This window comes from Macrotis lagotis, chromosome 8, assembly GCF_037893015.1.
Source record: "Macrotis lagotis isolate mMagLag1 chromosome 8, bilby.v1.9.chrom.fasta, whole genome shotgun sequence".
NCBI classification, from domain to species: Eukaryota; Metazoa; Chordata; class Mammalia; order Peramelemorphia; family Peramelidae; genus Macrotis; species Macrotis lagotis.
The window spans coordinates 171,860,498-171,887,017 of NC_133665.1; the positions used below are offsets into that span (position 1 = coordinate 171,860,498).

Here is a 26,520-nt window from a genome sequence, read left to right on the forward strand (position 1 = left end):
CTAGAAGTCTTCATATACCTGGGGTAGCATACCTTTAACTACTAAAGGATTGGAGGCCTGTCAATTATCCTCAATCTGGTTTAGCCCAACTGTTGAGATGGTTCTACCAGGATGCTGCTGTGGCAAAGGCTCCAGCTACTTGGGTGACAGGTAAGCATCAAAGGTGGATGAGCAGCCCTGAGAAGGGCAGGGCAAGTCCTCACACCAGAAGTGCTAGTTCTCCCTGAATCCTGCATATACCCCACCCTTCAAGGTCCCCAAATCTAATCCTTTTATTTCACAATGAGGGTTGCTGAGGTCTAGAGAATTTGAGATCATGGGCAGTGAAGGGTCAAATGAGGTTCCAAGGACAGATTGTCTTACTCCCTAACTTTGTTTACATGGGAATGGTGACTTATAGGGAAAATCAAGTCATCCGAGCTCAGGTTCTCTGATCCTGGTGCCATCTTTATTTCTCATCATCTCTTCACCATCGAGCCAGTTAACTATATGCTCATTGAGGGCAAGAACCATTGCTTGTTTTGTATCCAGTTCCTTGAATATACTGGATGCTTAATTAAATTTACTAAATGAGTGCTATTGGTCTCTGAAATACATCAGCATTGGGTTTAGGGTAAAGGGAGGGAAGTTGGACATGTAATTTTTTTTTTTGATGTAGGCAACTCCCAACTTCTACAGCTGCAGATCAGCAGCTTGTCTGTAAATTGGGGACTTAAAAAAAATTTTTTTTTAATTTTGTTTTTAGCTTTTCCTTTCTCACACTTTTATTTATTTTTTATTTACTTAAGGCAATGGGGTTAAGTGACATAACTTAAGAGTCTTACCGAGTTGCCTGAAGACCCAGGAAGGTCAAGGTCAATAGGACATAGTCAACATAATAATTTTTTCTTTTAACAGGACATTTTAAAAATTCTTGATATTTATCCTAAGCTTTGAGGCTTCCAATATCTTACTTGGTCTGTCGGGTGCCATTGCACTGCGAAATTCCCATTTTACAGTTGGCGTGCCCAAGATCACAATATGGGTTTAAACTCGGATGGGTCTTCCTGAAATTAAGTCTAAGCATGGTTTTCTTAAGCAGGTGCTCTTTAGAATTCCATAGTCATTAAAAAAAATTTAAAATTAATTGATAGTCAAGCAGTTACTTAGTATCACACATGTGAGGGGGCCTTATCCTGATAGATTTGATTTGGGCATCTTGGTTCTGGGGTCCTACCTCATAGATCAGCTCAAACAATGCTGAATAAAGTATCTAGCAGATAGAATGGAAAACATTATAAGTGCCAGATCCAGAAACTTCTCCTTATTGTGCTGGATGCTGAACTGGCAACCCAGTGGTGGGCAGAGGCCACCATTGCAGACTTCTATCCTTTTAGGGTTAGGGGGCATAGGATCTTGGAACCAGGGCTACCCAGGCAAGTGTGATGGACTTGGAAAGTTGGGTTGACAGATCCCTCCATCTTTCCTTGCGCATGGTATCCCCCCCCCCCCATCTTTGGGTCTTTCTCCTGGCTCTCCTCTCCATCCTTAGAGCCCCCCCTCCTCATCTTTGCCTCTTGGCTTCCCTAGATTCTTTCATGCTTTAAGTCCAATCCCACTTTCTGCAGGAGATCTTATATGGCAGCCCCTACTGCTGGTGCCATTCCACAGGGATTAACTTGGAGACACACCGTCTCCATCATGTTTATATGTTGTTTGCGCAGTGTCTCCTCTGGAGGATCAAAAGTTACTTGAGGGTAGGAACCATGTTTTTATCTTTCTTTATAAGTGTGGAACTTATTACAGAGTCTGGCAGAGAGATGGACTCTGGGACCTGGACCCCTACTCATGTGCACAGTTGCTTGCACATTTCTTCTGCTACTACACTAGAGGCAAGGTCTGTATTTCTGCACTTCTCTGAACCCTCAGGGCTTAATACACAGTAAGAGTCTAAGGAATGTTTGCTGTCTGACTAGTTCCCTCATCTGCAAAATAGGGACAATAATAATAATAACAACAACAATGATGATGATGATGATGATGATGGTGATGATGATGATGGTGATGGTGATAAAAATCAACCTCACAGAGATGCTGTATTAAATGAGATAACAGATAGAAAATACAATTATTTTGAGAACTAGACAGAACCTTCTGGATCACTTAGTCCAACTCTGCCATGTTACAGATAAAGAAACCGAGGCACAGAAAAGTTAGCAACTTGTCCACTTGGAAGGCAGGTAAGCAGCAGTGCCAGGAGTCAAAGAAGAGGGCACTCTGCTTAAATTCACCAAATGGAAGAGTTCCTGCTTACTTTTTCTTCCTAGTTTTGTCTTTGAGTAAAGTAGCTTGGTTCTGTTTTAAAGGGGACTTGTAGGGGCAGCTAGTGGATAGAGGACAGGTCCTGGAGTCAGGCGGACCTGAGATCAAATCCAACCTCAGACACTTAATACTTACTTAGCTGTATGGCCTTGGGCAAGCCACTTAACCCCATTGCCTTGCAAAGAGCAAACAAACAAACAAACAAACAAAACCACCTAAAATGAAGGGAACTTGTAGTTCAGTTTGATAAGCAAGTACTTGGGTTCCAGGGGCCATCCTAAGTGCTAGGGTTGGGGTAGGAGCACAAAGAGCATCAGGAACCTGACTACCGTGAGGGAAGGGCCCGCTCACCCACTCTGGAGGGTTGAGAAGAAAGGATGAGAGAAAGAGACAGAGACAGACAGACAGACAGACACACACACACACACACACACACACACACACACACACACACACACACACTGAGAGAGACAGAGATGGAGACACAGGGAAACAGAGACAAAAGCTACATTATACAGAAACACACAGAAACAGAGACATACAGAGACACAGAGAGAAGAGAGACAGAGCCAGAGACAAAAAGAGATAGACAAAGGGACAGAGACACACATACTGAGAAAGAGAGAGACAGAAACAGAGATAAAAAGAGTCAGAGCCAGAGATACAGACAGACAAAAAGACATACAGAAAGAGACAGAGACAAAGAAACAGATAAAAAGGGTCAGACAGAGACACAGAGATAGAGACAGAGAGACAAAGAGAGACAGAGTAAGACAGAAAGAGAGAGACAAAGAGCAAAGAGAGATAGAGAGACAGAGAGAGGAGAAAAGAAAAACAGTTTTCAGTGGCATATGCCATCACTGAATTAATTCTGTTTGCCTTTTACTGGCTTGGATTTCATCCCAGTAGGAAGCAAATAAAAAATGATTCCACTGTGGTGGGGCTGCTTCAGGCAGGCTTCCTCCATCAGACGGACCCCAACCCTCTCTGCAGAACTGCTCACCCCAGGGGAAGGCAGCCTCCTCCTTTCAGCAGGAAGATAGCTATATTTTGAATGACAAAAGTAAGCTGTATCTGAAAGGTCAGAAGCTGGTGGATGGAAGAGAAGGACAAGTGGAAGGGAGGCATTTCCTATGGCCATAAATCTGCCGCCTTGGCAGGCCGTCCACCGGCTCAATCGCGAGCAACATAAATGTGTTTATTCTCCCTAAGTAATGCCACTCATCACCATAAACTGGAGACGTCCATATAATAAAGGCAGCAGCTTTTATCAGGACATAAAACTTTCCCTTTATTCTCCCGCACCCCCCAGCCGTGACATTTCATAAACCACCGGTGCAGAGGAGGGTTGGTTTGTCATTTAGAAATGCAGATAGATGCTCCCAATTCAAGGGGATCCCAGGCTGGCTCAAAGCATCCCATTTGTTTCCATTTGGGTCCGGGCCTTTTGAATATAAGAACACACTTCCCATTCAGACCCATCTCACTTCCCTAAAGTGCGGGAAATGGGACAGCTTTTTACAACATCCCATCTTAATCCCAAGCCCCAGAAATAGCACCCTGCCAGATTCGGTAAATCAACACTCAGTGTACTTTAGTACAGTAGCATCTGGAGATTTCAGGTGGCCAAACCCGAGAACTGGTCCTCCTTCCCTTCTGTTCTGCGGCCTCCTGCCAGGTGTGCTTTCCACTCTCAGCATGGATTTAGAGCATTCCACCTTTCCCTCTCACCTTCTCTTCCTTCCCCAGCCCCCCCCCCCTGCAAGAAACTCAATGGGCCTCTCGTTTTTCATCAAGGGGATGGGTTACCCAAGAGGATCACGCCAACCACCTAATTGTGGTCCAGCACCTCCGAGGGCGTGGACTAGCCTACTTCCTGGGCCAGCACCTTCCGCAGCTCTCTTAACTCTGGGGCTATTACCTTTCCAGAACCAAGGACTCCCTAATTAGAACATGAGCCCCTGAAAGACTGCAGAGCCTAGAAGAAATGAATCCAGGGAAGATTCCAGAGAAAGGCAGGACTGATAAGGTTACCTGTACAATGAAACTCAACAAGCTCCCCTAATCCCATTTTATATGTAGCAAATTCACAGGGTCACCGGATACACACTGAGTCTGGAAGATGAATTCATGGACCACTCCCCTGCTGAGGCAGGTGTGATTCGGACTTCTCTTCTATGGCTGGGTCTAAGGGAACACCTCACTCACATTTATACACCCTTTCTCTCCCAACCTCCAGCGGGAGAAGTGGGGTAGTTAACTCTTGGTTTGGGGCTCCCCCAGGAGAAAGCCCGGGGATTGCTTCATTTTTGTCTCTTTCCATCTCCCCAGGGCGTAGAACATAAATGCCTCCCTGGCCAACTGAACTGAATGCAATCAATGAAGATGGGTTTTAAGCCTCACCTGAAAATCTTATTATGAAATCTCAGAGGGAGTGAAAATGAGTTTTTTCTATTGACTACATCTTAAAAATTGCAGGGAAGAGTTTATAACATTAGACTGAGTGTTTTTTTTTCCCTCTTCAGAGTAGAATGCTTTAGCAACTGAATATTAAGTGGGAAGTCCTAAATATGTATTTGCTCTTAGTATAAATAAGTAAATAAGTCATAAATATGATAGAGATTATAGAGATTAAGAATCATGGCGCCATATCTGTTTAAAGTGATTCACCTCTAGAATATATAAAGGGCCATTGGAAAATAATCAAAAGAAGAAAGGCTGAGAGGCAAGGAAAACTCAAAGAACAAGAATTGTTGGCATGTTTATCATTCCCTGGCTTTATCACCATTCTTTACTCCTTTTACCATCCACAACCATCCTCATTTTAGCCAATTCCACAACTCTTTTTTTATTGGCTGTAACTTTAGGGGCCTTTTTAAATGGAGGTCATTTTCTACTTTTTTAGAAGTGATTAAATGGGGGAAAAATCCTCAGTTCCTTTCTCTTTATCCCCCCACCCCCAGCCATGACATTTCATAAACCACCGGTATTTAAGAGTCAAGAATTGATTTTTAAACATCCTACTGTGACCAGGAACTCTGAGGATACAAAGAAAGCTAAAACATAGGCATGTTCTCCTGGAACTCACAGTCTGATGGGTGGGAAAATATGTAAGTAACTTGTTATAAGCACATATACAGGATAATTTAGAGGTAATCATCAAGGAGAGGTACTAGCTTCAAGGGGACTGAGAAAGGCTTCCTTTAAAAGGCAATGGTAGGCTATTAGCTGTAAGAAGAAGGAAGCCAGGAGACAAGACATTCATGTTGTTGGCCTTTCTAACACATTAGAACTTGAAAGTCTCTGCTTTGGGGAAGACATGGAACTTGTGTGGGAATAGCACCCTTCCAGATTGGGAAAGTTCATGGGAAAGAACATCTGAGAGCATAGAATCTGAATTCAAATCCTTCCTCTGATACTGATTGCTTATGTGATCTTAGGCAAGTCACTTCACTCCCACTCGAGTTTTCTTCTCTAGAAAATGAGAGGGGTTGAGGAAATATGAAAAGATTGGAATAGGTAGTTCCAGAGATCCCTCTTAATACTAGATCTGTGACATAATGATTCCACACCAGGATGAGAATGAACACCAGTAGCATGATCTCCTATGGAAAATGGCCCCTCATCCTTTTGTTTTAGGGAAGCTAGGTGGTTAGAGTACCAGGCCTGGAGTCAGGAATCTAGTCTCAGAATCTTACTAGGTCTTTGACCCTAGGCAAGTCACATAACCTTATCTGTCTTAACTTCTTCATTTGTAAAATGAGCTGGAGAAGGAAATGGCAAACCATTCTAGTAACTTTGCCAAGAAACCCCCAAAATAGGGTTTCAAAGAGTCGAATATGACTCAAATGATTGAATGATAACACTTTGACTTTTGTAGGAGTGGCAGGAAAAATGTGGCAGAGGATGCTAAGATCTGGATGAGAGTTGTACATGAAAAGCAGACAAGGATGGCTTGTGAGATGCAACCATAGGCCAAGCCTATGTAGGAATACCCACAATGATAAGATCAATTGGCTTATTGGAGTATGCTATTGATGAACTAAGATAATATCAAAAACCCATGTATCCATTTAGCATGAAGACATATTTTATTTCTCTTTATATGACTCCACAGCTGAGTCTTCAAGGTAAGTTAGATAGGTCATTGTTGAAACCTGTAAGGTGATTTGGTAACCTGCAAATTTTGTAAGCAACCCCACTTGGACCACAGAAAGGAATTAGAAGAAAGGGACAAAAGTTCTCAGATAAATGCCTTTGCTTTCTCTCTTCAGCTTGACCACTGTGTTTTTTAAAAATAATTGTACAGACGGGAGTGGCTCTCCAAGTGCCATGCAAACAACAAACATTAATTAAGAACCTAACTAATGTTGGGCATTGTGGATATAAAGATATCAAGACAATCCTTCCTTCTAAGGGGCTTGCATTCTTTTTACTAAAATGGACACAAGACTAAGTCCTAGCAAAAGTTATTGAAGAGACCCAATGAGAGATTTTTTCCAATCCTGATGTCATTAGATCCTGCTTCCAGCTCCCAGTTTTGCTGCCCAGTTATGAACTACCAAAGAAGGGGCATAATCACCTTGAAGAAAAGGTGGACAAACAGATTTTCTTAACTGGAATCTGTTCTATTGGTCTAAAATGAACATCCCAAGTGCTCTGATCATTCCCTCTGTTCCCTGATCTGAGGGCCATCAGTCATGTTTATCAGGAAACAGGGCACTGCAGACCATGGCTACAAAGTATTGCTGAAGAAACAAGAAACCATTTCCCTGGAGAAAAGAAGCCTTAAGGGGACATGATAATGATCTTGTCTTTAGAGTCTGAAGGACTGATAAGACAAAGAGGAATTAGACTTGTTCTGCTTGGTCCCAAATCCTAGAAAATAAGGACTAATGGGTGAGAAGGCACTGAGTTGCAAAGAAATGAATTTAAGCTTAAATGGGGAAAAAATACATTTCCTAACACCAAGAGCTCTTCCCCAGTGGAACTGGCCACCTTGGGAGAGTGTAGGATGGCTTTGTGCAGCCGATGATCACGTACTGGGCTCAATAGAGAGAATCTGAGTATGGGTCAGATGGTCTATAATCACTACATCTCTGAGAACTGGTGATATTTTATTCTCATAAAGGCATCTTGAAAAAATGGATAAAACACTGAATTTGTCATCAGAAAGATCTAAGTTCAAATCCTGCTTTTGATAATGACTATTGTATGACTTTGAATACATCACTAAACTCCTCTGAGGCTCCATTTTTCATCTCTAAAAAGAGAATGATAACAATAACTTCTCATAGGATTGTTGTGAAGGATGGTACGTCCAGTATTTTGTAAACTAAGTGTTATATAAAGTGAGTGATTATTTTCTATTAAGGGAATAATTAGACCTTATATTAGGGTGTTATGGCTCCCCAAAGTCTAGTATGAATGTCCCCTTCATTATCTAGATTATCTAGAAAGTTCTTCAGTTATTTAAAAAGATTCCTCTTCTTATGTCTTTTTCCTTGCTTTAAAAGCAACATTTTCTCATGACTATTTTAGAATTAGTCAACTCAACTAAATGATTTTATGGACAGATTTAGAGGCAGACTTGGGTCAGGGTTTGAAGTCAAGGGTTGAATGTTTAAGCGACACTGCCTTTGGACCCAAGAGTTTGCAGAAACTAACCAATTTATTCAGAGACATTTTCAGTGGCTCATAATTCTTCCAATTCTGCCTTCAAATGGTCAACTTGATATGGAATTAAATGTCCCTTCCTTTAGTCAGTCCCGGACAGATTGCTTTTGCCCATTTCCTTATTACTGTTGCAAAACTGAAGAGTACTCAGAGGACTTTAAAAAATTAGACCATTACCAGCTTTAAGGGGGGAAAGTAACTCGAAGCATGAAAATTTATTCTAAGTTATAACTTCACATACGAGGTCTCAGCTTTTGATGAATTTTAATGTTTACAAGTGTAAAAGCAAATAAATATTTACCAGTTGCTTCTCTCTCTCTCTCCCTCTCTTTCTCTCTCTCCCTTTTTTTTTGCACTCTTATAATTCCATGACAGCTTTGATGCAAAAATTTGTTACCAAACATCTTGGAGTCTGGCAAAATCAAAGATTTTTTATTAAAAGACAACAAACCACAACAATAACAACCCTCATGCTCACATGGGGAAAAAAAGAGAGAGAGAGAGAGATGTCTTTATTCAATGAGATAGATTAAATGGCAGAGACAGGAGAGGAAAAACATAATTATCTGGTTCGTTGAGCAGTGGAGCCCTAGCCTTGAAAGGGTCCAGTCTTGGCTTCTACCAACTGGCCCCCAACTATTGGGGTACAGACTGGGCAGAACAATAGAAGAGTTGGAATTTCATCTTGGGCAAATAATATGGTTTGTCAGCAACAAACACTTCTCATGGTGGTGTGTTGGGAAAGCATTATTTTGAGGTTCTAAGTGACCCTATATTATGCAGATTTTATCAAGAGACAACCATGGACTAAGTTAATGCCAAATGAGCAAAAATATACTTGAACTAGATAATAAGGTTGAAAATGTCACTATTTGAAAGGTCATATTTTTTGATTGTATCAAAATGAGAGACAAGTAATGACAACAGCTCAGACTTATATGGCCCTTAGAGTTTGGCAAAACATCTTACAGAACTTATCTCATTCCATTCCAAACATTCCACTGAGTAAGGGCCCACTAATTAGAGTGAGGGTCCATCCACTGGGGGGGGAGGTGCACAAATTGTTATGTTATGGAATCGTTCAATTGTTTTACAGTTGAATCCAACTCTTTGTGACACCATTGGAGTTTTCCCCAGAAAGATAATAATTTGTCATTTGCTCCTCCAACTCATTTTACAGATGAGGAAACTGAGAAAAACAAGATTGAGTGACTTGTTGAAGATCACACAGCTAGTCAGTGTCTGAGGCCACATTTGAACTCAGGACAATGAATCTTTCCAATTGAAGCACCAACACCCTATGCACCATGGCCCCACCTTGTTGCCCAGTAATAAGACATAAGAAATGGGAAATAGGAATTCAGAGAAGCATGAGAAAATATAGTTCAAATAGGAAGAGCAGAATCAGTAGAATCACACATACATGATTATTGTAACACAAAGGAAGAGGTCAAAAATAGGTTGCCCAAAGAATGTAGCTATTATAAAGAGTCATTTTGAATCTAGAGGACAGAAGAGAACATAAATTTCTCTCTTTCCCCCAGAAAAGATTAGAGACAGGGGATTAAGGCTGGATACAGAATATTGATAATGTAGCTACTTTCAGAGATAATTACTTCATCAGTTTTGCTTCACATTTTTCCTTTGATGTTAAGGTAGGTTCTCTGATAGAAGAAAGAGATACCAGGCCATGACTGTGGTCTAAAGGGCAAGAGGCATGTCCAAATCTGTGATATGATCAACACGGGGCTACCCCCCAACTCAGAACTTCTTTTTTCCCTTGCTGCCCCAATTTATTCTGTGAAGTCCTACCCTCTGTTAGATCTTTCTGGTATAAATACTTTCCATTTATACTCTATGTATCTTGTCTATACATAGTTATTTGCATGTTGTTTCCCCCGTTAGAATGTGAGTTCCCCGAGTAAAGGACCTGTTTTTGTTTTTCTTTCTTCGAATTCCCGGTACTTATTTTACTACCTGTCTCCTAGGTTTTCCTAAATGTTTGTTGGGTGACTGGCAGACAGGGCTATTCCTCACTGCCTCGGAGGTTCAATGACTGGCACATGGACACCCACCCAGTCTTTGTCAAAGGAAGAACGTAAAGACCTGCTTGACCCCGAGGTCAGTCTCTATCCACAAGGTCATAGGCCGCCTCTCAGACATTGAAATATAAGTATCTTTTAGGTTAGAGAAAAACAGGATTTGAATCATGCTCAAGTCCTGAGGACGACAGATTTTTACCTGGAAGGGACCTTTGATGATGCCTAGTCCATCTCTTCATTTTCCAGACAATGAACTCAAGGCCAGAAAGGTGATAAAGGAGGCAGTTAAGTGGTTCAGTAGATAGAGTGTTGGGCTTGGTGTCAGGAGACCTGGATTTAGATCTGGCCTCACGAATTCTGAGACTCTGGGCAAGTCACTTTAACCCCTCATTGCCTCAGTTTCCTCATCAGGAAAAGGGAAATGATAATGATAGACCTACCTCAAAAGATTGTTGAGAAAATGAGACAATGAGATAATAACTGTAAATCACTTAGCACAGTGCCTAGCACACAGTAAGTGCTATATGAATGTTAGCTTTTATTGTAACATTATTGTACAAGGTCATAGACTACGAGAAGCCAAGCCAGGGTTCAAATTCAAGGTCTATGAATCCAAATCCAAAGCTCTCTCTGCTGAACCACAACTGCTTTCTGCCTAGATCCCTCCTAATTTGTTTAGAATAGCACTGGCTTTGGTACCAGTATGGAGAGTTTGGTCTATCCATTTTCCCCCTTACCTGGATTTACAGTGATGAATTTATCATCGGGAAATCGGTCACCTCTGGAGCTCGGCTTCTTGGATGGTGCCTCTGGTCTCTTGGGGCCCTTTCCCTCATAATGCTCGCCTGTGACTGTGGAGGGCACTTGGGTGGAGGTGACGGGGTCCATGCTGGGTTCGGTTCCTGTTTCCCTTCTCTCATCAGTCTGATCCGTAGGGAGGACGCTTGGGTTTGGCTCTTGGCCAGCTATAGTTTCATTTTTGTCCTCCTCCATAGTTCGATTTGGAGAAGTTGGCACCAGGGTGGGCTTAGTTCTGTTCTGGACCTCTGTGCTGTGGGTCACTCCACTCTTTTCCTTCTTTTCTGAATCCTTTTCCCCTTCTTCTTCATGTTCCCTTTCCCCATCTTCACTCTCGCTCTTCTCATTCTTCTCCCCTTCCTCGGTGCCTTCGTTGTCCTTGGTGAGGGCAGAATCGCCTTCCGGTGCCGGAGAAGACAAAGCCTCCGTTGTGGCTACAACTGGTCTGGCCGACTGTTTGCTGGCAGAAGCAGCTGTTGGGAGGCGGGTGGGCCACACGGTGCTGGGGAAAGAGGAGATCCCCCCACCGCTAAAGCCCAGACCGGCGAGCAGGGTGCTGGTCACCACCGAGGCCACGGTCGCTTGGCTTCCGCTTGAGGATGGGCCCATTCCAGTAGCCATTGACACAAATGAGAAGGGGATGCCTGATGAGGTCCAAGTAGAAGATCCAGAGCTGATGGGAGCCATGTCAGCAGAAGAAGCAGGAGAAGCAGTAGGCTTGAAAGGATCATGGGCAGGTTTGGGAAGACACAAAGAAGAAAACAAAGTCAGAGGAGTATTGATATGTAGTACTGGGAATGCTACACTGGGAACTTTGCATTTCTACTAATTCCCAACTTGAAAATCTTCTTAAAAACTATAAGAATGACAATAATAGTAACCCAACCCGCAATTTCTTAATTATGGAAACTCCTATCAACATATATCACCATCATCTTCTCTGCAACATATTGTCACACCTACTAGCTGAATAACCCAGTTAATGTCTCTTTGCCTCAGTTTCCTCCATTGTAAAATGGAGATAATAATGCCCACCTTGCAGAGTTATTGTGAGGATCGAATGTGATATTTATAAAGTGCTTAGCTCAATCTTGTCTAACCCCTCAAAGGTAGCAAGATGGTGGCTGAATTTGAACACAGGCTCGTTAGCACTAGCTCCGGCAGCAGTATGAAAGAAGATCCCTTGATGTGGAGTTAGGGGTCTTCGATTACAGTCCTAGTTCTGAGTAATCTTGGGAAAGTCTCTACCTCAGTTTCTTCATCAGCAAAATGCAGGGAGGAGAGTGATCTAAGATGAGCGTCTTCCTGCTCTAAATCTATGATCCTATAGCTCTCATAACAATTGTGTGAGGCAGGTTCTATTATTATCCCCATTTTAAAGATAAGAGTGAGAGAGGAGGAGAATTTAGCCTGGGTTACATAACTAGTAAGTATCTGAGGTGTGATTCTAACCAAGTCCAGTGCTTGTAATAAATGGTTAGGAATCCCTATATGCTAAATGGCCAATTCTACCTTCTTACCATTTTTTATACTAAGAACTCTTTATGAAAGTGTTTTAAAAATCACCTATCCCAGGGGTTTTCAAACATTTTGTTTTTCAGGACCCCTTTATATCCTTAAAATTGAGGTCCACGATGAATTTTTGTTTTTCTGAATTATTTATCTAATATTTACCACATTAGAAATGAAAACTTTTTTTGTTCATTTTTGCAAGGTAATGGGGTTAAGCGACTTGCCCAAGGCCACACAGCTAGGTAATTATTAAGTGTCTGAGGCCTATTTTGAACTCAGGTCCTCCTGACTCCAGGGCCGGTGTTCTATCCACTGGGCCACCTAGCCGCCCTTGAAAACAACATTTTAACATATAAAAATAGTTTAGATCTCACAAACCCCTAATATGAAAGTGGGGATTTCCTGGAGTTTGCAGACCATATTTGAAAACTGCTACTCTAGTCCAACCTCTTCTTTTGAGACTTGACATCGCTTGGGAGGTACTTTGGTATGGAATATTTGTCATAATAGACCTGGGTTATTCCCTATTAGCTGTGTGACTGTGGGGGAAGTCACATCTTCTTTGAAACTTAGCTTCTTCATCTTAAAATAACAATAGCAATCATTATACCATCCTTGGCACAGGTATATGACAAAGAGGGCTCTGAGAACCTTTAACTGCTGAATAAATAGGTCTTATTAGTCTTGCCATTCAAAGTCACCAAGTAAATAGGAGTGGTAATATAAGGGTTAGTGTTTGGTTTTTTGGAAACTGACCCATCGGATAGTGTGGTGCACTAGAAAGAGCCCTGAACTTTGGAAATCTATGACCTCAGTGTGAATCACAATTCCACCAACCTTTTCAGGTTTCAATTTTTTTTTCTGTATAATGGGTAGATTGGATCCAATGATTTCTTTTTAAACATCCTGGTATTCTTTTGAAAGATTTCATTGAGCTAGAAGGGACCTCCAAAACTTTCTAATCAAAGCCCTTGTTTTACAGATGAAGAATCAGAAACCCAGAATCACTCAAATAGCAATCATCAGAGGCAGGATTTGAAACCAGGGAATGATGACTGAGATAGTATTATAATCTAGAATAATATTTTCAGCTGTATTACTTGAACTGGCTCCTAGGTGAAGCAGTGGCTAAAAAAATCAGGAATGTTCTATTGGGAATCAGAAAAGCATGAGTTCAAATCCTTTCTCAACTATTTAGCTATGGGACCTTAGACAAATCAATTAAATTCTCTCAGTTTTAGATCCTTTCTAAAATGGTGACAATTTTGACTCTTTCCTATTGTGAAAATCAAATGAACAACTACAAAGTGAAGGATTTTCTAAAGTTCAAATCCCTGTTTAATGTTGATGTTATTAGCATAATTGTATGGTTAGCATAGGGGTCACTATACTGATGCAATGAACATAGAATGCTGGGTCCTGAGTAAGGACGAATCATGTTCCTGAGTTCAAATCTAGTCTCAGACACTTATTAGCTGTGTGACCCTGAGTAAGTCCCTTAACCCTGTTTGCCTCAGTTTTCTCATCCATAAAATAAGATGGAGAAAGAAATGGCATTCCACTCCTGTATTTTTGCCAGAAAAACCTCAAATGAGTCTTGAAAAGTCAGAAATGGCTGAAAACGACTGAGCCACATAATTAATAGAAGTTATTAGTATAAATTTGAACCATCATGCAAAAAACTTGGGTGCTGAGTCAGAGGATCCAAGTTCACATACTAATGCTGCTACTCACTACCTGTGTGATCTCAGGAAAGGCTGTTCCCTCTCCATTTCCTCTCTGTACAATGAGAGGGTCAGACTCTGTGACCTCAGAAACTCTTTTTGGTTCAAAATCTGTGATCCTCTGATGGGTAATGAGAAGACCTAGCTTCTCACACCCAGCTTTACTATTCTGGCAGGATGCATTGCTTCATTTGGCCCCACCCTATCATTTTATAGATGAGAACTAAGGTCCCTCCTGGCTCTAAAATTCTATGATTTCATGAACAATTTAAATGCTTAATAGAGCCATAGAATTTAAAAGCTAATAAAGGTGCATAATACAAAATTATTGCTTTGACTCCAGTATATATTCATAGGAGACGAAATTTGGAGCTGGAAGGAGCCTCAGAGGTCATCTAACCAAATCCACTCATTTTCTTGGAGAGGAAACTGAGGTCCAGGGAGATAAAATGACCACCCTGGGTCACACAGGTAGTGAGATACCTAGCCCAGTGAAGAACACAAAAATACCGAGGTCCCATGATTCCAAATTGAGCACTCTTCCATCACCCAGGGCTGCCTCTGGTTATTTGACGGCTCATAAAAACGGAAAAACTCGAAAGAATAAAATGTAGGATTGCTTTTTTCCTCGTTAAATAAGCTGCTTATATTTTTGTTTGACATGAGGTCTGGATGGAAGTCACCTTAATAGAACAATTTAGCAACCAACTGCTGCCACCTGGTGGCAATTGCTCGAACTTCATGCAAATTCTATTTACAAAATCATTACTTACCACTCCTGTTTTAACAATTCGGGTCCCCTGGAATATTCGAGTAGTATTGGCTAAGGGGGAGGGGGGGAAAGAAAGTCCATTTTAAGGCAGAGTTTTCTTTAAGCAGTTCCCTAGCCGCCAGCTTAAGTAAAGAGGTTGTCACCACTCATTTACAAGAAATATTTTCTTTTTGTTGCAATTAGAAGTCTGAGCAATTTGGGACAATTAATGGAAAATAATGATCATCATCCACCCAGGGGACACTGGAGAGTAGGAGAAATGCTCATGAGTAAAGGATGTCAAACTGAGCATGGAGCAGAGGGGCAGCCAAGTAGAGGGCAATTAAACAATGCTTCTTACTTGACCAGGGAGGGCTTTGTTTTATTTTCTATAAATCCAGACTGCCATTCATTCTGAATACACCAGATATGGAAATGAGTGAAGGAAAAATCACTCCACTCCACAGAGATACAATACAGAAAATAACAATGGTCTTTCTTCCTTCTTTCTTTTTCCCTCTTTTAAACTCTTCTTTCTCCCTTCTCTTTTTTCTCCCTTTAATTTCTTTCTTTCTCTATCTTCTTTCTGTCTCCTTGTTCTCTCTTTCTATTTTTCTTTCTCTCTCCCTTTCCCTTTCTTTCTCTCACTCCTTTTTCTCCTTCTCTCTCCTTTTTTCTTTCTGTTTCCTCCTCTTTCCTTTTTCTTTCCCTCTCTTCTTTTTTTCTCTTTTTCTTTCTTTCTCTTTCTCTCTTCCTTCCTTCTTTTCCTTCCTTCCTTCCTTCCTTCCTTCCTTCCTTCCTTCCTTCCTTCCTTCCTTCCTTCCTTCCTTCCTTCCCCTCTCCTCATAAGAAAATAAGGAACAGAACTCCTCCAACCACCAGTTACTAAAAGACAGATCTAAATTAGCTTTTGTTCTGATCTCTGATCTTCATTTTTACTGAATTTCAGAATGGTTCTCCAAGAGCCTGATTTCACACCATTGCAGAATCTCAAAACAGGAAGGGAGTTCAGAACCCCCAAGGGCATACAGCACCTGAACAGAAATCCTACCAGGTCCTGTCCAGGAGCCTTCAATGATCCAGAACTTAGTGTGTCCCAGAGGCAGGTAATGCCACTTTAGCAAATCCTTGGGTTTGACATATTTAACACAGGACTTTTGGGGAAAAAAATATACTTAGGATACATGTTAAGCCTAAGCTGCATTACTCATATTTTCTTCATCGCTTTCTTTAGTCTAGATAATCAACAAAATAATGGATCAAATCATGGTTTGTAACATTTGCTGTTACAAGATATAAATGTTCACATTTAAAATTTACCTCTTAGCTATCTGAGCAAGTTTGAGCCAGCATATCCCTGGTCTTTAAATCCTGGAAAGTTTTCTTCAACTTTAACAGATAGGAAATTCCCTATCTGGATTAGAATATAAGCTCCTTGAGGGCAGAGGCTATTTTTATTTTTGGTTTTGTATGCCTAGGGCCTAGGGAGATACCTGGTAATTTGTAGTGAATTTTGAATTGATTTTTGCATCATGTAGGGCCTCTACAATCACCACTTGATAGTCCTGATTTTAACTTCTAAGAAAATATAAACTTCTTATCTGGATTCAAGGGCCACAATCAACTAGCACTTAAGAAGCACCTTCTATGTGCTAAGTTGTAAGACACAGATGCCATAAAAAAAAAAGATGAAGTAATCCTCTCTCTTATAGAGATTATATTCTCTTGGTCCTCTGCATTCTGGGTGGATACAAAGAAAGACAAAGACAGTCCCTGTCCTCAAGAAGCTTACAGTCTAAAGGGAGAAAACATATAAGCAACTCTGTCCAAACAAACTAAGGACAGGATAAATTGGAGACAGTCACCAAAGAGAAGGTAGAAGTATTGAGGGACATTAGGTGTGTCTCTGGTTAGTGCCTCAAATGTGCATTAAGTTTTACCTTTTGGAAATTTTTAATCTTATGAACCAAATTTGGATTTAAATTTTCTGAAAAATAAAATAAAACACCAAAACTCAAACTAAAATATTTGCTCTGACCACTGACTCTTAGAGCTATGATTTCCTCTTTTTCCTTCATATACTGGTGTTAATTCCTAATTCTGTATATCCCACATGGTAAACAAAAAATAAAACACAAACAAAAAAAAAACCCATAAAAGTAAAATAAAAAAAAAACCCAGCCTTTCAAATGATACAGAGACATTACTTGGTTTCGAGTGTCAGCCAACAGCTGTTCAGTGGTCCTAGTCTTGCCCTGTCCTACCTGTTCTGTTATCCTCATTAGAGCAAGTCTTTCTTCTACAACTCAGATTGCAATTTCTATGTGATTCAGTGGTCAATCCCAGAGATGTTGGGGATGAAAGGTCATTCCCTGTGACCAAGTTGGTGGTCACAAGTTCTCCCAACTTACTTAGGTTGGCCCTTGCAAAACAAGTCCTCTGTCTGTCACCAACTGTACTCAGAGTCTGTTTAGCAGGATCTGCCAAAACTTACATTCTACTGGCATTGTCTTTGGAAACCTAGGGCCAACTTTATGTTGTAATCGGGCATCAAAATAGAACATGGCAGGGTATGGGGCCTGCTGCCAATCTAGACATTTAAATTCAAAATCATTTAGATCTTACAATTATAAGTCAAATGGTTTTGAATAATTTAAAATCTTAAAAATCTGACAATGGAAAAATGTAGAGTTGAGTAAAATATTTTCAATCTAAGTGCCAGACTGAAAAGAGATAGACCTATATCTATCTATCTGTATCTTTCATCTATTATCTATTTATCTCTCTTTCATCTATCAATCTATCTATCCATGTATCTATCAATTTATCTCTTTCATCTATCATCTATCTATCAATCTATCAATATATCTCTCTATCTATCTCTATCATTCATCTATCATCTATCAATCTCTCTCTATTTTTCATCTATCATCTATCTATCTCTATCCATCTATTTCCCTCCCTCCCTATCTCTTTCATCTATCATCTATCTATCTATCTATCTGTATATGTATGCACACACATGTATATACAAATACACACATGCATACACATATGTAGACATATGTATGCATACATATGAACATATATTCGTGAATTAAAAAGCAATGACTTCCTTTGTCATATCCTATATAGGATAGATAAGAAAACCATTTTTATGACACACAAGTTTCCTTAAGTTTTGGCAATATATGTATTAGACATTAACAGAAAATGAACAAAGAAAAATAATCCAAGATAAGAGATGAGTCCATTCATAGCATCCAACAGACAGAGAAAGTCAGTGCTTGAAAGGAAAAAAAAAGAGAGAGAGGTGATTTTCCACAAATCATTGGGTTCTGTGACTTAAAATATTCTTGACTTCAAATTTATTGCTGACAAGGCCTTTTGGATTACGTTATATTGCAAACATTTAATTTTTCAAACCTTACACAGAAGCCAAAGATCACGGTGGCCTATTAATCTGAAAAGGCAGTTCTGCAGATTCCAAATTCTTGGTCTGAGCACCTGGGAGACCTAATAATGATTTATGTCTCTAAAGTTCCTGAGCCCTGGTCCCAGACGCCTCTGACTTTGGCCTCCTTCTCTCCTGTTGGCTGGGCACAGATGAGGACCCAGCCTGTAATCCAATTGCTCAGGGTGGACGGGAGCCAACTCATTTATGGCACTGGTAGATTCCAGCAAGGTTGATTTATTTATGAAACAAGGCGGCCCAGCTCATTCCAATTAGTTTGAATGGAAGGGTAAGATAAATGTTAACATTAACATAGAATATTTAAATATTAAATGCTTCTTTATAGATCACTGGTCCTTGGGGAGTTATTGGAAAAGTTGACTGTGCTTGGTACAACTTTGTCCAAGAATTACTGGTGTCTTTACTGACAGTTATATAGATCCACGCCAAAAAAAATGGTATCTTATATATTTGAAGCTATAAACTACTTGCTATCATTTTCCCATGGAGTTTCACAAAAGGCATATACTCATTCAGCACTTGTTCCTTCACAAGGAATCCTTTTGCTTTTGTTAAGATTTTGGTTCCATGTGGCTATGATGTTTTCTGGTTCTTTTATAGGATTTGGGGACCACACTGAGAACTGTGATAAAGCCAGCATTCACGAAAACTGTTTTAAGAAAGAAAAATGAATTCTTGGGTTCATTGTAGTTGTTGTGGTTATGGAGGGTGGGGAATGGAGGAAGTAATATAATATACCTTCAGAGTTTCTGTAAGGAGGGACAGTTAGAATAGGGGCAACTGTAGCATCTAATGAATGGTCCTACTCAGTGAGAACCTCTTTCAGTAGTCAGCAAAGGTCCAAAGATCTAGAGAAAATGAGGTATTGGGGCGGCTAGGTGGCGCAGTGGATAGAGCACTGGTCCTGGAATCAGGAGTACCTGAGTTCAAATCCGACCTCAGACACTTAATAATCACCTAGCGGTGTGGCCTTGGGCGAGCCACTTAACCCCATTGCCTTGCAAAAAAAAAAAAAACTTAGAAAAAAAGAGAAAATGAGGTATCTTAACTTGAAAGATGTCAGAAATTTGAACTCCAGATGAAAAATCATTTATTAAATACTTACTACTATGCTATGTATTGGAGACACAAAAAGAAAATAAAAAAATGAAATAGAGATACAAAAAACAAACACACTTGATTGGTTTCTCTGTCCAAATGTTCCTGGGATAACTGGAAAGCCAATCACTCAAAATTCTGAAGGGGAACTCCAAGATGGTGATTGCAGTGACAAACTTGGAGTTGAACTTAAGCTGACTGGCCACCATTTTATGACCAAATCCTTAGTTCTCCAGAAATTGGAAACACGTTATTCCCTCTTCCTCCAGTCTTTAGGCTCACATGGTATTGTTGTTAAAAGACAGCCAGAACATACTAGACTTTTGTTTGTTTTGTTTAAGACTGATTATAACTATCCACCATCAACCAGACCAGGAAAACAACTGACAAAACAACTAATGATATTCCCTTGCCTACAGATTTCAACAGGTTAGAGGGATAATATATAAAGGAGAGAGGAAAGAGGAGAGGAACCAATAGTAACCATAGAAAGAAGTATATACTTTACCTTGAAACAACATTGTTTGGCTAAAATCACTGCGCATATCATTTCTGCAAATAGCCTGAACTCTGAAGAGATATAGGCTATCGGGTGAAACATGGCTAATGATGGCTTTCTGTATTTTTAAGAAAAAGACAGAAGTTAGTTTGTTTTAGAGGAAAACCCATCTTATTTATTCCCCTCCATCCCCAACCAAAAAATCCCATGCTGCCCCAAAAGCTTAGCCTAATCCTTGTCCAGGAAGAATTCAACCAACTCTGTTTCTTTTGGATCAAGTCCAGTTCTGGGAATCCATTGGTAGACAGAACTCCTAATGAAGGAACCACCTCCACCAATTCAGCTTGGTAACTTCTCTGAAAATGAGAGTTTTAGAGAGTGGGTTGACCACTAACACTTTTAAGTGACTTGTCCAGGGCCGTAAACCCAGTATCTCCATCAAAGGTATGATTTGAACCTAGTTTTCCCACACTTTGATTATAGATCTGGATCGACCCAGAGTCTGGTTTTAAAGAGCTCGTTATTTCCAAAGAGCATTGGCTACCATTTTACCTGCTTCCTGATTATGGAATCAATCGTTAAGTTAAAAAAAAAAAGAAATAACTATTTTTTTTTGATAGGGAGATGTGATAGTTTAAAGCAACAAAAAATAAATTACAAATCTCATGCTCATGGATTTCATTTCCTTTCCTCCCGAGTTAGATGCAAAAATAAATGACTTGGTCTAAGAATCACCTCAACCTCTGGGTTTTTCAAGGGCACTCATGGTATAATGCATTGAATGCTCACTGGTTCTGAGTCAGAGGAATGTGGGTTCAAATCATGCCTCTGATACAACACCACCTGTGTGATTTTGTGAATGATGTTTTGTTTCCCCAGGTTTTATTTTCTCATGTATAAAACAATGGCCTCAGAGGTACCTTCCAGCTTTAGATCAATGCACTCACTCAGTGGTTTTGTAGAAAACAGGGAGACCAAACTGTTCTTTACCTCAGATCCCACACTTGGCAGTAATGAATCATCTCTCTAGGAGAAACCATATTAAGACAATGTTTTGTGGCAATCTATCACAATCTGACTTTCTGAGGAGTAGAAAAATTAATTCTGTCTATCCCCAAAGAAAATAATCATGAAAATTTGGGTGAATAAAAATGTTCCATCAAAGCATGTTCTTTCTTTCATTTCTTCTCTTTTGGATTGAATCCATGCCTCATCCTCTCTACCTCTGATCTACCTCCCACTTCAGAGCAAAGCCCCCATGACCCCACAGAGACACTTACCAGGGTGCATTTCTACCATGTATCTATTCATCACTGCCTGTTTAATTATTTTTCTACCCAGAATGAGAAGTTACCCAAGTGCCTTGATAGTTTCTGCTGATTAATATGAGCCATCTTTACTTCAGACAGAGGAAAATCCCTTAAGGACTCACAGTTATGACAAGGGAAAGGTTAAAATACATCATAACCTTGGGTGCCTTTCAAGAGATTCCTCTCTGATTTTATGAAGCTCATCATTCCCTAATGTGACCCAGATAACAACGTCTAGTGGGGGAAATTGAAGATATAAATGGAAATGAAGTAAGAGAATCTTCATCTAAAGGAATAAGAAAAGTATTATTCTATAACTGATTGAATGAGCCCAGAGGACTATGTATTTGAAAAAGGGGGGAAAATGATAACAGTCATTAAGAATTTCACTCTGAGCTATTGCATTTTTCATGGGCATACACAATTACTGATTTCATTATTCCAAAGGCTGCCTTTGATTAACAATAAGTGAAGCCTTTGAAACCAGAATGTGTCACATTGATTCTTCAGCCAAAGACTTTGGAAGATGAACACAAGTGGAGGGCTTGGCTGGGGAAGGAGGAGGGGGCTCCATTTTAAATGATTGCTCTACAGCCCTAGTATTCTACAGGACAGAAGGGGCATAGCTTCTCAGAAAATGATGGCTATTATGTTATATTCTGGGCTTTAAAAAGGAGCTGGGCATATGTAGGAAAAAGTCAGCTAGAGGGGGTTCTCTATGCGGCTGTTTCCTAAATATTCATTATCATCTCAGGGCAGAAGGTGAGACCATGTTTTCTTTGTTCATCAATCTCTTGTAGGACTGTAGAAATCTTAGATATGAACTAGAAAGGACCCTAGACGTCATCAGTCAAAATTCTTCATTTGGCACATGAGGAAACTGAGGTGAAGACAGTGACCCTAAGATCACAAGGTGATCTTGGAAGCTATCTAATCTGATCCTTCCTTATTTTACAGACAGCGAAAGACATTTCTTAGAATATCTTAGAATCTTCAGGTGAAGGGGACCTGGGAGGCCATGTAAGCCAAACTTTCCAATTTATAATTGAAGCAACCAAAGCACAGAGAGACTAAGTGAATCATTCAAAGCTTCATGGGTAGTTAAATGATGAAACTAAGATTTGAATTCAGATCTCATGACTTTAAACTCAGCAGGAAAATTCAACAATCCTTCTATTGGCTACAAGAGATGGTAGAGATTTTCACTGTGCTATCATCATCATCATGCATGATAGGACTTTGGAATAACATGTATGTATCATCTGGTTCTGTTGCTAATGTTTTATATTCCCACATCTGGGACATGTGCCTACCTAGAAAGCTAGTGTGTCTAGGTTAAATGTGGTTCTAGAACCTCTCATTTTATGAAAGAGGAAAAAATTATGATCCATTAACATGATGAAATACTAGCATATAATTACTACTAACAGGTCACAGGATCATTGATTTCAAGCGAGATGTCAAAGGACCTCTGAGGCCATTTGGCCAAGCCCTCATCATTTAAAAAATTAGAAAATTGAAGCTTAAAGAGTTGAAGACTTGTTCAAAGTCATTTTGGTAATAAGTTGCAAATAAGATCCCAGGGTCTCTGACTCCAAAACCACCATTCTTTTCCCAACTCATTCCCAACAACCACACAGCCTAAAGTATACAAAGAAATCAGGAGAGAGCTATATGAAAATTAGCCACAATCATAACAGAGGAAATGTGGGTGAGAATGAATGTGTCAACAAATTATGGATTTAGGGGGAGTGGCTGAAAGAAGGTCAATTAATAATTATTTAATTTAAATGTAAGTTGTTACTAAGCAAGTTTAGTTGGATTCTGGATGTTCTGTGTCAAATCCTGGGATAAAATATTTTTTTTTAAAAAGAAGGTACTGATCTGAACCCCTGAAAAAGGAATCTGTGGTTTTGGTGGTCCCTTGAATTGGTAATATGTAGCAGGCTATATTCCCTAGGAATTGACTATTTCTGATCAGGGCAGTTAGAAGTGAGATAAGTGGAGATTAAGGCTCCATGAGCAATGCCCTTGGCTTAATGCCTTCCCTCATTCAATGAGGACAAAGTATGCCATAAATGGATGGAGAAATAAAGATAGCGGCTACAATGCCATGACTTTACCAAGTCTTTGTCGCTATCCTTGGTAAATGTCTTTTCCTTTTCATCCTCATTTTTTGTCCAGCTATAGGAGATCATGTAGTTCATGAGTGGAGGGTGGTAGATGGTCTCTGGCTGACTCCAGGTCACCAACAAGGCTGTCCGGTTTACAGGATGAACTTTCATGTTGACCGGTGGAGTGCTACAAACTGGGAAGAATAAGAAGGATCTCAGGTGAGGTTACTCAGACATTAAAAAAGAGAAAACAAATCACCTTCTCCACACCACCATCATCCCACCCTCTGACATCTTGCCCACTGCCACTGCTTTTTCCTGATTTTCTCATTTTTGTTAAGATTAGTGTAATTATTCCACTTCAATAGAAATAGCATGATAATAGTGAAAAGAATATTATATGACTGGGTTCAAATCTAGCTCAAAAGCCACGGTCAAGTCATTTAAATTTTCTGATCTTTATCTGGAAAATGGGGCTGATAGTACCAACATGAAGATCAAACAAGATAATGTCTAGAATCTTGTGAAACTTAGATCATAATATAAACACAGGACCAAAACCATGGAATTAGGTTGAGCTCTGTCCTTACTAGGATCTACCCCGTATTTGCTAGCTCAGTCTTACCTCCATAATTGTTCTCTCCTTCATTCCCTCCTTTGTGGGACCTCTCTGCTCCTCAACCTAGGTAATGTCTCAAACTTTTTTACCTGTACTACAATAGGTTACAATTTGTTTCTCCATCTCTAGTTTCTTTCCCCCTCTAATCCATCTGCACTTGGCTGCAGGTTGGTCTTTCTAAAGCAAAGTTCAATCAAATCACATTCCCACACAAATTATCAAAGGTTCCCTGTGACCTGCAGAATAAACCCCAAACTTTTTTGCATGAACTGAAGACCTAGCTTAATTTCCACTCTAATTTTCTACTGCTTCCCTATGGGGAAGCCCCAAATGGGATCTTCTCCAAATATACTTGATGCTGTCACTCTACTGTCTTTCGTATATTGATGGAAGGAAGGATCCTCCAATTCTGCCTGATGAAACTCTACCTGTTCTTCCAGTTCAATCTTAAATACTTCAATCTTCCAAAAACCTTCCATAATTCTCTCAGACAGATGAACACTCTCACTCACTCTCTCTCTCTCCCCCTCCTGATATTTAAATATTGCTTTGCATCATAATCATCAATTAAACAATGATCAAACATTTTATTAGGCATCTACTTACTGGTGTTGGGGAAGATGGAAATTTATAGAACAGTTTCTGCCCTCTAGAAGCTTATGTGTAAACAGATAAACACACACACACACACACACACCTGACTGATAAAGATATGTATAATTTTTTGTGCAAAACCATTTGGGGAAGGAGAAGAGGTTTTGTCAGTTGAGGAGAAGAAAATAGGACTTTTAGGAGATGGTACCTGGGTTATAATTTGAAGGAAGTTCAAGGGAGAAAAGAGTCCCTTCCTGGCACTAGATATGGCCAAGGCAAAGGCAAAGGCAAAAAATACAATGGTATCCAGGAGCAGCAGCAAGAAGGTCTATTTGACTGGATATTGTGTGCATGAGGAGTGAAGCATAATACGCCTGGAGAGGTAAGTTCCCAACAAGGTTAAGGAGGACTGGAAGTGCCACACAGAGGAGTCTATTCTATCCCATCTGCATGGACAGAGGGAGTTTCTCCATCCATGTATTTCTTTTTTTTTTTTTTTTTTTTGCAAGGCAAATGGGGTTAAGTGGCTTGCCCAAGGCCACACAGCTAGATCAATATTAAGTGTCAGACTGGATTTGAACCCAGGTCCTCCTGCCTCCAAGGTCGGTGCTTTATCCACTGACCACCTAGCCACCCTATGTATTTCTATATAACCGAACTCACAAGACTGATAAATAAAAAAAAAATCTGCACGAACCAATTCCTAGGTGACCTCACTTAATTCAAGGCAAGTATTTTAAATAATTAATAGATCATGTTAAACAAGGCGAGGCTGCTCAACCCACTTCTCACTACAATTTTCCAGAGTCCACTCTCCCTTCTCAAGGCCATCCATGTGAAGCTGACAAATGTAAGGGAATCTCTTTTCTGCCCCCTCTCTAGCTAGGCTCCCTCCAAGCTCCAAGAGCAGGTTGGGTGTTCTCCTCTGCCCGATCTGGCTCTAAGCTCTTGGCTGCTCTGAGGCCACCCAGTTCAATTTCTTTAGCATATTCATAGACAAATGGAGATTTGTCCAGAGAGAGAGGCTGATGTGACAGAGGGGAGAAGGGACCAGATAAATTAATGAGGCATTCCCAGAGCTCCACACATCACTGGAGAGGCAGGCAAAGAGCATCCCAAAGAATAGAGACAGAAGTTACAAGCAGAGCACACTAGATGGCAATAACGGACTAAAAACAATCCAATTCCCGAAAGGTAATTTGCCATTCTTTAAGTTAGTCTTGATGAAAAAAAGTGAGCAAAGGTTTCCGCAGCCCCTTTCTAAATGTCATCCCTGAACCAAGGAGACCTGTCTGTGGTCCACCTTCTATGCTCCAATGGAACGATGACAAACTTGGCTTGTCGCACTTGAGACGATGCTGTTCCTTGTCATCCTGTCACCCCCAGTTCTTTCTGATTAGTCCCCCTTTTTGCTGAAATGATCACATCTGGTCCCATTCGACTGGAGAAACTGGGGAGTGCATGTATGTGCTTCTCAGACTCATTTCCCAAATGAAAGATCATAAAATAGCATCTGATCATGTTGAATATTAAAGTAGCTGTGTCGTGGAAGGGATAGAGAGGTTTGGAGGCAAGGAGACCCGGGATCAAAATCTATTACTGCCACTTAGTATCTGCGCAACCCTGACCAAGTTGCTTAGTCTCTCTGAGGCTCAGTTTTCTCATATGGAAAAAGGAAATAAAACTATCTACAGAAACCTTCACAGGGGCAGCCAAAGGGCACAGTGGGTAGAACACTGGCTTGGAATTGGGAAGATCCAAGTTCAAAACCAGTCTCGGGGCAGCTAAGTGGTACAGTGGAGAGAGCACCGGCCTAATCTCAGACATTTACTAAGTTGTGCGAGTATGGGCAAATCACTTAACTTTGTTTACCTCAGTTTCCAATCTATTATATAAAAAGAAGGAAATGGCAAACCACTCTAGTATCCTTGCCAAAAACAAAACAAAACAAAACAAAGGGGTCACAAAGAATAGGACACGATGGAAAAATGATTAAACAACTACTTC

General features: G+C 40.3%; 1 protein-coding gene across 2 annotated transcripts in view; it reads right to left on the reverse strand.

The window, feature by feature from the left end:
* PTPRG (protein tyrosine phosphatase receptor type G) overlaps positions 1-26,520 on the reverse strand; it is a 776,178-nt gene that overhangs the window by 104,699 nt on the left and 644,959 nt on the right. For both annotated transcript variants that reach the window (XM_074198838.1, XM_074198837.1), the window contains exons 9-12: positions 23,310-23,494; positions 19,886-19,994; positions 14,827-14,876; positions 10,757-11,534 (exon numbers count right to left, since the gene is read on the reverse strand). In XM_074198838.1, the coding sequence (XP_074054939.1) occupies positions 10,757-11,534; positions 14,827-14,876; positions 19,886-19,994; positions 23,310-23,494 (1,122 nt within the window). The remainder of the gene's footprint in view (positions 1-10,756; positions 11,535-14,826; positions 14,877-19,885; positions 19,995-23,309; positions 23,495-26,520) is intronic.